Source organism: Ambystoma mexicanum, chromosome 14, assembly GCF_040938575.1.
Source record: "Ambystoma mexicanum isolate Mex_15411 chromosome 14, UKY_AmexF1_1, whole genome shotgun sequence".
Taxonomy (NCBI): domain Eukaryota; kingdom Metazoa; phylum Chordata; class Amphibia; order Caudata; family Ambystomatidae; genus Ambystoma; species Ambystoma mexicanum.
The window spans coordinates 131,692,548-131,707,848 of NC_090940.1; the positions used below are offsets into that span (position 1 = coordinate 131,692,548).

Consider the following 15,301-nt stretch of genomic DNA (forward strand, 5'->3'; position numbering starts at 1 on the left):
TATCGGGACTCGGGGCTAGCTAGCCTTTTGGTTGTAGCCCCTGAGCTTCTATTCGCGGCTACAACCAAAAGACCTGGGACTGAGCTCCCCCCCCACGTCCCCCTGGTGGCACAGAGGTCCGACTAGTCTGGCGTGGATCTCAGGATAGGCCGGCGTGGATGTTAGGCCGGGCCACAGAGTTCCAAAGCTGTGGTCCTTAAGTTGTGAAGCCCCTGCCTCCTTTTGAACTGCTCTCAAGGCTTGGGATGTGGAGCACAGGTTTGGTTGGACGGGCGTTGGGTGTGTCCATGGGTCCATGGTTGTTGCAGTGTTTTGTTCTCGAGGAAGCTTCCCGAAGTAGACTTTGTACAATTCCACCTGTTTGCTCTGGGTGGAGAAGTCTAGTGACTCAGAAGTGACTCTTAAGGCCAAGCAGAGAGAGGATTCATAGGTGCGGAGTGACGTCCAGCACTGAGGAAAAAAAGGTTTATCCGCCATCTCCAGTCCTGCTTACCACAAACAAACACACACTCACAGGCTAGCATGTCCACACATACTCTCTCACACACATTCACTACAAAATACATAAACTCACAAGCATAGTGTTGCACACAAACTCATGTACACACGCAAACGGGCTTGAATGCTCACGCATTGTGTCTCGCAGCCACACACACCCTTTACGCGCAGCCACCCACATCACGGACATGCATGCACACAAAGACCATAACTGATGGATTTTGGGGAAGGCGGCAAAACCCCAGGCACCCCTTATCCTAGAGGTAACTCAACTGATCTGCAAGGAATTTGACACCGCTTGTAAATAGTAGATACATGTGCTTTCCAAATAGTACGCAACAGTGCACAACATAACATTTAGAGTTCCTTCCCTCCCATTTACTACCCCCCCACACCCTCCTACTCTTTTACTTAAGTATTTTGGAGGAGACTTAGGGCTGCAGCACACATGTGCCTCGCACGCATCCAGCATAATAGAAAGGCTGAAAGAAGCACTCCAGGACTTGCCATCTGGACCATCCTTATCCAGTCGTGACTTTTTGGTCAACAGCTCTTTGAAATGTTCTGCTTGCTCATTATGTTTGTGCCTAAAAACTGAGAGCATACATTTTTTGGGGGGAAGGGGAGATGTATTTCCTGCACATGTGCACTTCGGGAAATACAAATGGCTGCCTAAGGAGTTGTTTACAGTCATTGGAGTCTTTAAGCAGGGGTCTGCAACCTTTGGCTCTTCCAGAGGTTTTTGACTACAACACACATCAACTTTCAAACAGTCAAAGGCGATGGATCATGGGCGTGTGTAGTTCAAGACATTTGGAAAGCTACAGGTTGCAGACCTCCACCGCAGATAGTTGAATTCTGAATATAAACTAGTAGCGAGAGCTGCTTGAGGTTAGAAATGAACTGGACTCAGGAAATTGAGGAAGCACTCGGAATCAGCCTAATCCTACTAGCTTGGCATGTGATTCACTTTCACTCTGTCCCATCTCTACTGGCCTGAAATGAGATTGACACTTCTTAGGGGGTGTGACCAAGATGGATGTGCACATGGCCTTGCCCCTTTTTTGTCAATGGCTTGGCCTGGAGGGTTGCTGAGAGCCATGCTAGAGGTTAACATTAATTCAAAACCTTCCAGCCATCAGCTCTTTTGTTTTGCTTAGACCCCCCAAATGGGATGGATATGCCCAGACCTGGGTCCCATGCCAGCTGGGCCTAGAGACCCAAGCTATTCCTCACTGATGAAGCCCAACAAGGCCAAAACATGTTTGGGGATGCTTGTGGTCTTGTGTGGAAGGGATGTGACAAAGTAGTTTGGTCTGCAATGCCCTGCCCCTCTGGGGGTGGGACCAAGCCTTATTTGCATTTCATCTTTCTCCTTTTGTAATGGCTTGGCAGGCTGAAGAACGATGGTCTGGAGGGTTGCCGGAGCAATGCCAGAGGTTAAGATTAATTCTAAATCTTCCAGATATTACCTCTTTTGTTTTACTGCTTAGTCCTGCTGCTTTGATATTACTATCTCTACCCAGCCCTACACACTTCCCCTTGCCCACCTCGGATGAAAATGGCATTATTAGTGACTAACTGGCCTATGCACCCCAACCTAAACTCTGTCTCTAACATCTGCATATGTGACAGACTCCACGACAACCCTACCAATCTTTGAAAGAGGGTGGCCTGGTGTTACATTTTCCATTCTCACCTAGGCCGGCCCAGCTCTGTTAGTAAGGAGTAGGGGTGGGGTCATCTAGGTATGCCCTCTTCATGAAAGCTGTGTCAGCAGAGCTTCTGGGGTAAGATGTATGTTGTAACCTGTCAACCATCGCCCCAAAGTGGAATGCGTTTTAGAAATATACATGCATCACTGAACGTGTTCCAAAGTACTACGCAGGCTACAGACGAAAGAAAGCAATGCCCCCCTTCCCCCCCGTGTTCTGAACAATGAATTCGATTGGGTCAACTAACAGTTTAACACCCCCCTCCGCGATTTCCCCCCCCCCCCCCCCAACACCCCCCATGCTAGAGCGGGTTTTAATGTAAACATTTCATATTAACTCTGTGTACAGGAAGCATGCCTGAACTCATATATTCTTCCCCTCCTTGCCCGGACTCTCCCACAAGGTATGCAGCAAAAAAGCTGAGCCCAGGGTGCCCCGGCAGCTGTTTGACAGCTGTGATCTCCAGCGTGCCCTGTGGAGTCTGACAGCCCCTGCCAGTGTACTGTGTCCTCCCTCCCCAGGGCTACAGCTAAGCAGCGGGGGGAGGGGAGGGGCGGGAAGATGCATTGGCCAGAAGGAATGTATCTCGGCTGGCCCTCGTGTCTTGGAATCTTGATGACGTAGACCGGAAGCGCCCCGAGCGCGGCGGGGTTAGTCATCAACCAGGACTTACGTTTTCAGGGAGTGGGGGCGGTGAGATGAAGAGACACCAACAAAGGAGATAAGGACGGATGTGCGGCGTGAAGTCAGGCACACGACACTCGGGTTTGCAGCAGTCTCGAAATGGCCCATAGGGCAAGGGCCAAGTCTCAAGGGCCGCCCAAAAAGGGCTGTAGTGGCTCCGTTTATTTCGGACCAAAGTGCCACAGGTTACAGACCCATGACTTTTTAGTACTCTATGTGTCCTGAAAAGTAAGAAATTGCCATATGCGATTCTGGGACACGTTTAAAAAGATATATGAATTACCGAGGCCAATTTTACGTCCCAGCTAACCCTGGTTTGCAGTAACCACACATTTGCTGCACCCAGAATTGGCAAGGCATTCAGTGGCCGGTTCAGCGTTGAAACTTGGCAGCTCTGAGTCTGTGAATGCCGGAGCACACAACATAGACATTAAGTCCTGACTGTCATGAGGGCAGCCCTCATGCATTTTCATGGACCACACGACACCTTTGTCTTTGTCGTTTTCTTCCTTTCAGCTACAGTCTGCCTGCAGATTCTTCCTACTTTGAATGTATAGAATAGTGAATGTATACTCTTGTAGCTTCTCTGCAATCCTGGCAAGTCTGGGAGCAGATGTTGCCATCTGGGCTCAACAGAGGAATGAGGGGGTTTATGATGCATCAACAGCCAGAACTTGGCTCCCCACTTGTATGTCCATAGGTATTCAACCACCCTGGCACAGGCCAACATCTTTTTAATGGTTGAGTAATTTTTTCTGTCACACAGATATCGCCTTGGATGTGAGCCCCACTACAGGCTCAACCTCCACTTGCCGTTGGGTCAGGGTGGCACCTAAGCCATAGGCACTTGCATCAGTAGTTGTGCACAACTTTGGGTTGAATGGTCTGAGACCCAGTGCTCCCACGCCACTTCCTGTTGCAAGAGCATCCATCCAAACTCATTGTCCTTCGTATGTGGCAGTCTCCTAGTGGCTGTTTTTGTTGAGAACAGAGGGATAAACTGCATGAAACTCAGCTAGTACAAGGTGCAGCCCGAGTTCTTCCTTAGTCATGGACACACGTGTACCTACACTTGCCTGCAGTGTGTTTATTTTGGGCTTACTTTCAACGCAGTTGCGCAACCCTTGAACTCCATTTCACTTAATGTGATGCCTGCTCCCTCCAATCAGTTCAGCACTTCCTGCAGTGCCTTGTCATGGGTCCACCCATCAGCAGCTTACAGCAGTCTGCTGTCCTCAGAATACAAGATGTTATCCCCTTTACACAACAGCGAATCAGCATCCTTTTGAACACGGATGCCGCAGAGGAGAGGCTTAACGGCATGCAAGTAAATTGGGATTTTACAAAAGGGTGATACATGGTGTCAGTGGTTTGGATTGTGTCTGTAGGCATATCTGATGATATGCGTCCTAGATATCAAGTTTGGCAAATACTTGTTTTCTTCTTTTAGCATCAGAATGAGTTGATTAATGCCTCTGCAAGGAGATAACTGTCTGTAGCCGTTCCTATTTAAGGCTGCATACATTGATGCAGATTCTCAAAGCGTTTGTGGTTTTGGATTGGTACCACTGGACTGGGCAGCTTGGATGACTCAGTCAGCTCAATCAGGCCTTCTTCTAGCGCTTTCTGTGGCTGTGTCTGAAGTGCCACCCTGCCTGTCCTTGGAACGGACGAACTTCGTGTTAAACTGGAATTGCCCCAGGTCTCAAGTTTATGTAACTGTAATTGGTTATATATAGCGCGCTTAAGGTTTTTAAGCGCAGATGCGGGGATCGAACCTGTGTTGCTCTGCCTTGTCTTTCTTCCAAGGCAAGCACATTGGCCCTGAGCTATCCTCCCGAGTCATTAACGCACCCTAGCAAATCGGAAAATAACTTGACTTTGCTTCAACTGTTCATAATCGTTACATTCTAGAGTTAGCACGTGGTCTGTTTGTTGCATTGGGGTCTAGCGTAATGTCCAGTTAGGCCTTGTTGTGTCCCACCAACTTCTTGTACGTGTGTTGGGGCAGTATGGCTGATTCTGACCCGGAACTAGCCATTAACCTTTTATTTGCCATCTGCCTTGGTGTTGCTGTGTGAATTCTCCTTCCTGCACTTTTTTTACACACACCGTCAATGCAGTAAGGTCCTGCATGTACTCTGTCTTCCCTTGTGTTGACAGAAGATATTTTGCTGCTTCTCAAGCTGCAGACTTTTGCAAAGTTACCATTTCCCACAGATGCCACAGTCCTTTCCCTGTGCGGGACACTGTATGTCATTCGTCGAGTGTACGGTACTTTCAGGTCGGTGGGCTGTCATTGGTTCTTTGCTCCTCTCCACGTGCACTTTATTATCTGTGTAATGTCTTTTCCTTGTTTGCAGCGCATGCATTGACGAGTGGGCTTCCTGCCATTTGTTGCTTCTTACTTCAGTTTCTTCTGCCACCCTGGCAATATCGATGGCCTTATCTAATGAGATATCTTTCTCCCGAATTACGTTCTCTTAGACCTTCTTGTGTGCATGAACTTTAAGCATGTCCTGGATCATGTCCTCTACACTACTTCCAAATTCACGTAGGGCCATCGTTGCCCTCAACCTGATCACATAGTCATGTACAGGTTCTGGCATGTCTTGCTTTCTACTGTAGAATTGTAATCAGTGTAAAACACCATTTCCTCTGTTGGTAAATCTCTTTGCTATAGCTTTTTTGTACATATCGTCATTGTCGTTCGCTGTTAATGCTGGTTCTGGATTTATTTGCGCAAATATTCTCTGCCTTTCTACTCGTGGTTAGGGGCGTCACCTTTTTCCTTGCTGGTGCCTAGTTCATCCCTCCTAACGAAAAATCAAAACTACAGGTACCAGAATGCAAAACTAGAAGCATTGAACGTGTTTCTTACACTCATATTGAATAACCGATTATCTAACTGTAATGACTCGGGCATACCTGTACTTAAGTTTCCATGGTTGGTGATCCTATTTTTCTTTGGGGTGGGGGGAGAGAGGGTCTCATTCAAACTTGGTTTCCGATACTGCCACCAGATTACAGGTGACAGAGGTTAGTTCCCATTTATGAGACCCATAGGAGCCCATGGGAATTTGGGGGGGATTACTTTGGGTGGTAATTTTGCCCGCGATAATTCCTGCAGTTTTTGTCATTAAAGTAGAGGCTTTGGGACTTATCACGAGTTGGTTCCATGTAATAATGTCCCCACAAAAATGTCCCCTGACAAAAAAGTAGCCATTTTTTGCAGAGACATTATGACATTGAACATGCGGGGGACACCCCTGTAACCCCTGATTTTATATATTAAATGCGATGAGGAGACTTCCCACAACCCGTCCCCATAATGTCACCATATATAATGTTGGCAATGGCTTTTCCCGGCTACATTATGCATGTAGACATTATTACCGGATACCCACGAGTTGGGCGGTATTCCGACTCGGATACCAGCCACCTTTATTTGCGTTACTGCCTACCTGCCAGCGGTATTACTGCCGGATCATGGGTTGGGCGGTAAACGTTATTCCCCATTGGGTCCATACCCGTGGTAATTGCGCTGAATTGCAATTTTTCTGGCGTGTTTACCCCCAGCTCTGAGCTGGGGTAAACACGCCATACTCATGATTGGGCGGACTCTTCAATCCGGCGATAACTCATTTACCGCCGCATTTAAGGGCTACTGCACAACTCATGATCAGGCCCTTTATCTTCAGCACATTGCTGCAGCTAAATAATTAACTTGAAAGAAACCCACGTAATTTAGCAGTGCAGTCATTCCATCGACTCCCCAAAAATGTGTACCACATTGCCAAACTTATGATAAGCACCACACTGCCTAAAGTCCCAAGAAATTTCTTAAATTACTCCAAATCATCATAGATTTTGTAACGCCCCCACCCTCAACAAGCACATTTCCATTATAGAGAATGAGAGATGCATCCTGGGTTGACTACATTATGTAAATTAGTTAACCGTATTTTCCTACCATGGGCGTCTTGATATGCACTGTAAATATTACCCATCTCGCCAGGGACTAGATGGCTCACTAGCAGGTCCTCTCTGCTTCCCTTAACGCAGGTGTTTCATAAACAAAGACATCAGACTTCGAGGACAGATGAGGACCGACTGGCCCATCCAGATGGCAGTGTCTTGCCCCCCTCTTCACACATCACAGCATAGGCTCTTTGTCACATAGTGCCTATGTAATCCTAAACTTTACCCTTGACTTCTTGGCACTGTTCTTTCTCTCAAAGCGCATTCCCTGCGTCCCTTCTGGATTGGATTAATGGACTGTGTTTGGCCTCTCCACCTTTGTTGCGCGGTTGTCACCTGAATTTACTACTCTTCATATGTTTTTTTTTTCTTCTTCTTCTTTTAATGCCCCTGAGCCTGCCCCTTCCAGTCACATTTCTTGACCTCTGCAAAGGCATCCATCTTGTATCATGCTCTTTTTCCCTTTAAGGAAACTGAATGCCTCCATATCCGGTAGCTTGATATGATATGATATTTTATTTATATCACGCTCATACAGAAGTGTTTCAAAGCGCAACAAGGCAAGGGAACGGGGGAAAACCAAAACAACGATCTTAATAGGCCCAGTGACATTGAGAACGCGCAAATGCAAGGAAATGGGAGAAGGGAACAAGTGCATGGGAGGGGGGAGAAATGTAAAGTGCGGAACAGAGAAAACATAATTAATAATAAATAAGGAGAAAAAAACGGTGGTAGTGCAGCCAGCAAGTGGCAAGTGCTGGGTTTAGCCAACAGGGTATATATGATATGTGCAGAAGAAAAGCTGGCGGGGGGTGGGGGGACTGTATGGGTACAGATACAGACCCCAGTGCAAGGGGTGGTCCAGAGGCAGTGTAGGAGGGTGGCAGAGTGAGCAGGTACCTGGGCCCGGAGGACAGAGGGTGGCCAGGTGCACAGTGCCGAGAGAGAAAACAGATCAGCAGGGGAGAAGGGGGCAAAAGCAGAGGCAAAGAGGAAGGTCTTAAGATGCTTCCGGACCCAGAGATGGTTCTCCTCAAGTTTCAGAGGTTCCATAACTTACTGTAGTGTACATATTTATTTAGATTTTTGGCTGTAATTAGAACACCTCGCCACGGCTATGCTACAAGTACTCCTCACTTTTCAAAGCTGTATCCTTTTGGTCACAAAATAAAGATTTGGTTCTTGGAAGCTGCTTTTAAAAATAGTGAAGAAATAAATATATTTGCAAACTTCATTATTTCATGACGGTAGAGTTCCATTTCTGGGGCTACACAAGTAAAATTGAAATGCAACATTCATATCTTACAACAATGAACTTAATTTCTGACAATAAGGACTGCTTCCTGTACATTACAGAGCTCCAACTCGCTCAATATCTCTTCCCACAAATAGGTGGGTTAGTAATGCCTCCCAGGCACATTTTGTATGTGAATTTATACACGCACCTGCCTTAATTCAAACGAGGTCCCTGTCAGCCAGCAGAATTGACGTCCAGTTTATTTACTTGAGATGAGTGCCAGTCAACCTCGTGAGATAGGAATTTGCACCTCCTCTGAGATTGCATACATCATTTGAACTGCTTAGAATAGGTATTGACTGGCACAGCAGTAGACATGGTTTAGATTAGGCAGCGCCTTGCTCCTCCATATCCCTAAGCCAGAGATGTAAATGTGGTAGCCAACTATGATTCCAGGTCAGTGCCTCCTGAGGTGCCATATGTTGTTCACTACCAAGTCCTGATCAGATCTGCTAGGGCACAGTGCAGAGGTTGCCCCTCAGCCTGTCCTGAACCACCATGCTGTCTGTCCACAGTCCTGGACAATCTTGCCTGAGTGGTCATGCTGTAATATCACACGGAACAAGTAGAAGCCTCTATTCTAAAACTTCAACCCAGTGGCCTATAGCTCACTAAATCTCCCTGCCGGAAAGTCTAGATATCCCTGAAGAAAGCAGTTAGACATAGCAAAATACGCCGAAACCCATAGACCGATACTTTCAGGCTAATCCCCTGAACCGCCAAGACTCTCAGGACTGTTCGAGCGCATGGGATGTGATTTGTTTTTTTTATCTGCACAGCAGCACTGTCTGCATACGTTTACACACTTAAGAGGGTGAGATTAAAGGAGTAAACACTCACCCTAGTGTTTGGCTTTTAACGAATAGCTAAGATGCGAGTAGTGAGTAAGGGGAGGGACAGCCCTTCTTCTATCCCCTTTCCTAGATAGGTGGCACACTAGCGCCCACTAGGAACCGACAAACAAACTAAATGAGAAATATCTAGATTTTCCAACAGGGAGATTTAGTGAGCTATAGGCCACTGTGTTTTAAAATAGAGGCTTTTACTTGTTCTATGTGATGATATTGTGGGCATTCGGCGGAAGCTGCCGCTTAAGAGCACGCCATAGTGTTTTGTTGGTCCTGTTGTAAGCCTAGTCAGCAGGGCCTGATTTACCAGACTATGGACCCAATCAATGCCTCCTTCTCCTGGATTCTGTGTTGATGCCGCCCCATAAATTTAGCTTGCCCCAACCTAGGGAGTCCGCCTCTGAGACATCATGCAGTGTCTGCCTTGCGGCAGCTCTCCTTCCCACTAGAACACATCTGTAACAAAATGCGTTTGTTTAGAAAATATTGCAACCGAATCATTTCTGCAATATGGCTTGATGTATATTCAGATGTTATCAACTTGGTGAATGCGCCCATTTCAATTCTTCCTTCTGTGCTGTCTTCTACAGGGTCACTTCGTACTCAACTGGAAATCTCGATGGTTCGTTCTCCAAAATGACAAGCTGCTGTATTATAAATTGGATGGAGGCCAAAAGCGGGAGTCAGGCCTGAAGGGCAGGATCCTTCTGGACGGATGTTCCATTATCTGCCCTTGCCTTGAATACGAGAACCGACCGGTATGTGATTGTCTGTATACACCATGAGATTTGTTCTTGAACTATATCACCACTTCCACAATGACTTGTTCTGTGCTCACGAGGCTACCCCTCCTATATTCACCTAACTGAGGTGGCTATGTCCAGATAGAGATTTAAGCTTTACCTCAACGACGATGGTCCGTGAGACAGAAAGACCTGTGGTGTCGTTGGTTATCTCATGCAGAGGAGGTCCAGCCTTATTTATTATTGTAACCTTTGTGCTACATTTGATGTGGGGTTTGACTGTTTTGCATATGGTTGGCCCTCATAATGTCGAAGAACTATATAATAGTGGCCTGGAAAAGCCCAAGTCATTTAGAAGTCTTGGATAGAAAGGATTTTATTTCATTTTTAGAAGGTCTAGAGCAGTGGTCTTCAATCTTTTTTGGCCGGGCTCCCCCTGTGCTAAATTTGGGCAGGTCGGGACCCCCCAGAAATGCCAAAGGACAGTATAAGTTGCGTGCTGTCACCTGCTCCCATCACAGTCGTTGGGCTCCCTCATCCCACTCCTACCCAGTCCCTGGTCTCTCCCCACCCCATCACACACCCTGGGCTCTCCCCACTCTGCTCCCACCACTATCCCATGGTTCCCGGCCATTTTGCTCCCACCATAGTCCCTGGGTTCCCCCCATCCTGTTCCCAACACAGTCTGAGGGCCAGTGGCGGCTGGTGATTTTTTTTAAGTGGAGGGGCATAACTATTTCCCCCAAAAATGCCATAGCGACCGAGCATAGTGAGAGAGCCCGAACCAATAAAGTGGGGTTCGGGGGGTTTCCCCCCTGTGAATTCTTTTTAAATAATGGGTTAAAATGTTGCATTGTAGAGCATACTTTTAACAAACAAATGGGTAAATAGCCAAACAGTTTGCAATTGGTGCTGCAGGGCCCACGGGGCAGGCATGACATTTTTTACTGGACATGTCCAGTAAAAAGATATCATCCCTGTAAAATGCTGGTGTGGGCCAGTCAAAATGGGCCACCATTTTGGCCAATGTGGACCAGTTTGATGAGTTACTTAACTATGCAGTTAGTAGTAGCTGGCGGTAGCTGTGCCGTAGTTGCATCTGGGTACGGCACCCACGAATGGGCAATTACCGGGTCATGCTGAGTTAGGCGGACCTGATAATTGCCCTTTCGCAGGTGCCGGTACCGGTAGATCCCCATTCCCATTGAGCCCCATAGTGCTCAATGGGAATGCGGAGTTCGGATGCACCGACACCGTTAATAATGTTGCTGGTGCATCCGATGAGCTGTGCTCTAGCGCTTGCCGCACGGCCTGCCTGGTCAGACCTGGCGGGCTGTCAGGCACCCGCGAGCACATCTTTTACTATGGCGGTACGGTAGCAACGGTGCTGGTAGCTTACCGGCACCGTTGTTACTGTACCGCCATAGTTGTAATGAAGCCCAGTCTGTGACTAAAAGAATGAATATCCATTTACAACTGCGGGCCACTTTGTTGCCTGAGACAGTTTCATGCTACAGCCCGACCATGTGAGCCACCCCTGCACATTTCTTCCAATCTAAAAAAAAATATATATATATATTTTTTTCAAAGAAATATTTCATGCTGAGCTCTCGGCCCCCCCCAGGGATGCACCCGCGGTCCCCTGGGGGGTCGCGACCCACAGTTTGAATACCGCTAGTCTAGAGACTTGATATCCTAAAAGGTATACAGACCACCATGAATTCGACACAGAAGATCACAGGGTACCAGCGCATTTTGCACAAAAGGACTCCTATGTGATCAGAGTGAAAGCCATGTCTCAGCTTCTGAGCGGCAATCTTGTTCAGTAGTTAGTCCTAGTCGGACACAAAGGAGGCAATTTATAAAGGGCCTTCCAGTAGACCAAAGGTGCACACAGAAAGGAAAGGAACAGTTCCGGACTAGGAGCTGACGTGAGTGGACGCAAGTTGGTATTTTGTCCTCCGCTTCTTGAACATGCATGTTAAGGATATCAAGTTGCTTATCTCGATCGCATTGATTGGACAGACTCACAATTACTTCATGGCAGAGTACTTTCACTTTTCTGTTTACCACACTTAATGACAATAAAAGAATGTATCTTTTGTTGTTGGGTGGAGTACAAAAAGTCAACTTCTAAGATTTATTACGTGGGGGGGTTATTAACTGCACTTTGACGTGGCAATCCTTTAATATGACATGCGGATCAAACCTTTGTGACGACTGCCTATCATCTGGAACCTATTATTCATCTCTGATTCCCTGTTTTTTACATACTAGCTGGTCATTAAACTGAAGACCAAGACCTCCACAGATTACTTCTTTGAGGCTTGCTCCAGGGAGGATCGCGATGCTTGGGCCGCTGACATCACGAAGGCAATTCAAGCACTAAATCCAGAGAAGGCTGAACCGCTGCGGGATCTAAAGAGCTCCTTCAAACTTCCCACAAATATTAACCTGAAGTAAGTGAAGGTCTGGTCCAGGGAAAGTTTGGTCTCCAGCCTTGTATATGACCAACCTTCCTCAATGTCTACACATCTCAGTCCTCATAACTAATTGACCATGCTAAGAACGGCCAAATCAGGCCTAGGGCATGACTGGGCGGTGCCTTTATGCATACATTGCTGCCAGGCTAGGATCTGTATATGCGCCCCATCTCTAGTTGTGTGAGGCAAGTGGGCTTTTTTAGGGTACTTGCATGGCTGCTGAAAGTGGGGGGACTGGCTTAAATCAGAGCAGAAATACCAAGATTAGAACAAGGACCGCAGGAAACCTAGTGGGTAGCAGACTCCTGGGAAGTATTAACTGAATCATAGTGGCCCCTCCTCCCCTTCTGTTGTCCAACTGCATTCACATTTAACACAGTCTATTCTTGACCAGGCCACACTTAATGCACAGTCCTGGCTATCCCTACTATTCCAGATATTGCCCAGTGGAATCATGTACAGGCTATCCCGAGCCGAAAAGCCACCACGATTTAACTGGGCGATGAAAGCACATCACAAGTTCATCATGCAGCCAAACACTACCTGTTGTGAACCACCTATTGTTCTTCGACACAGCCTCATATAGACCATGCATTTGGATCCCAAACATGTTAGTTGGATTGCAGCAAGGTAGGAATATGCTATCACAAAACATTCCTTTCCCTATCCCTACGTGGTTAGTATTCACACCCTTTTCCCCCTTCTGTTATCTTACCCCTCCCCCCAAAACTCCTAGCCTGATCGTTTGACTTAGAAGACTATGGTCTGCACACCCTAGACAAGGGCACAATATGCCAAGTTATAGACCAGCCAGCTGCTCTTTGGCCACCACGGTGGCGATTTGGTGCAGCATAAAAGCCTTGTACCACATCCTGGAATCAATCTCCGCAAGATTCTTTTTCACTAACCTATTTTGCCAAAATCTTATTATTTTAAAAAATCATGACCCAGTGCACAGTCTCTGAATACAATTTGAGGGCAGAATGAGCTAGTGCTGGATAAGATGCAAGCAGGTTCACTGTTTACATCCGGGTCCGTTACAAATCCAATAGAGACACACTCCATTGTCTATTTGTGTCCTGGACAGCAAGGAATGGGAAAGATTCTTTGAAAGAAGGGAGACTGACGTGCATTCAGAGAGACTACTCATTTAGATAATAACTTCGATAGTTGATGCCTTGTGTTTATCATGAGCGTAGACTACCCACCGTCGTCCCTCATTGGACTTCTGTGAACATCATGACTGTGGGCGATATTGCCCTCAGTAGACCACAGCGCACCCTGTGTGGGTTGGCAATCCTAGCTTTAACCCGAGTCCTGCCTTCATCACTGGTGATGAAGGTTATGCTGCCCTCCAGTTCCCTCTCCCCTCCATGAGTTGGTCCTGCCAGACACATGGATCAAAGGTTCTTGGAAGAAGTAGGTGTTCAGCGTTTTCGTGATTGCTGGCAGATGTTCAGTAGAGCAGATGGCATGGGTGTAATGTTAGGGCGGGGGAGGGGTGTTTGCCCCCTCCGCACCCCCCAACCTTTGTGGCACACCATTTTGTCCCATTCTAGATGTCGTGCCCCCTCCCCTTACATTTTCAGCAAAGTTACTCCACTGGCAGATCGAGTGAGTTCCACCAGCTGGAAACACTCATTCCTCCTAAAAGACCTGCTACCAGAATGTGTCTTCTTGTGCTTGACTGCCAGTGCCAGCAGCGTGATGGCTTTCCCTCCGGGTCAAATCTTTGTTAGCGAGATAAGAATTCCTACTATGCCCAGTGTTTTGTAGATAATATTTGTGTTGCATTGGGCGATGGTACAGTTGATACAGTGCATGAGAGATGTGACCTCAAAGTTGGATGCCCCAGGAGTGTTGCAACAGACCTCTGTGCAGCATGCAGGGTCTGGAGGTCAGTTTCATGCACAGGCAGGTAGAGTGAGTTGCAGTAGTCTCGGTGATCGAGTTCAAGAGGGTGTATGAGCCGTAGCAGCAGGCCTTATTTTTCCAGTATTCCAAGTGAACACATAGTTGGTCCCATTAGCGTCAAAAATGACCCTGTAAGGTTTGGAGGTGAGCTTGGGTTCACGCTGGGCCGTGCATGAATTCCGGGCACCCAAACACATTTAACTGTCTATCCAGCCCACCACTGGCCAGGTTCTCGCCAATAATTGGTTTATACATGTATTTATAATGTTAATACTTTGAGTGCTGCTTTTGCGGCTTCCCTCAGGGACGGTAGACTTTGACTTTGCCCCAAACAACAGACTCCATTTCTTGTTCTATGTTTCCACAGCCACATTGTCGATGCAATGAATGACAGCAGCAATGGAATCAAGCCAGTTCCCAAGAACGACCAGGGTGGCATCTACAAGGACAGCTACTCAGGTAAGTGGACCATAGCATCTGTACCTGAAGGCCCCCGAGACACAGCTGCCTGCCCCCGAGACACAGCTGCCTGCCCGGCCAGTCCACCAAAAGAGGGCCTCTGGTTCCAATGAGCGTGCCCCCATTTTACGCTAGCTAGCAATTTGCATCAAGGAATCAAGTGCTGCACAAAGTGCACGTTGGGCTGTGCAAGAAAGTGCGCAAAACCTTTTCCAGGCAAAAGGGAAACTGATGAGCCATGAGAGACATGGCAAATGCACATGCAAGCTTGACACTTTCAACTCTAATCCCCCATGATGTACCTGGCACTGCAAATAACTGAACGCAAACAACATGCTGCAGAATGGAGTTCATTTTTTACATTTATAAGTGCTTTGTCATCTATAGACCCATCTCCAACATACTGTACATAGCCAAACTGCTAGAAATGTACGTCTACCGAACAACCCAAGAATTCATAGAAGAGCATCGCCTACTAGACCTGATTCTCCTTGATCTGTCTGCAGTTTTCGACACTGTCAACGACACGATCCTCGTAAAGAGATTAGAAGGACTAGGGATAACAGACACTGCCCTACTATGGATCAAATCCTTCCTAACAAACAGAACAGAAACAGTATGGATGAAACCTTTTAAATACAAACCCAGAGACTCCACCTGCAGAGTACCACAAGGTTCT

At 47.1% G+C, this 15,301-nt stretch overlaps 1 protein-coding gene across 1 annotated transcript in view; it reads left to right on the top strand.

The window, feature by feature from the left end:
• The window catches only part of PLEK2 (pleckstrin 2), a 60,951-nt gene that overhangs the window by 14,565 nt on the left and 31,085 nt on the right, over positions 1-15,301 (top strand). The window contains exons 2-4 of the mRNA XM_069638723.1: positions 9,614-9,781; positions 12,044-12,225; positions 14,531-14,622. Of these exons, the coding sequence (XP_069494824.1) occupies positions 9,614-9,781; positions 12,044-12,225; positions 14,531-14,622 (442 nt within the window). The remainder of the gene's footprint in view (positions 1-9,613; positions 9,782-12,043; positions 12,226-14,530; positions 14,623-15,301) is intronic.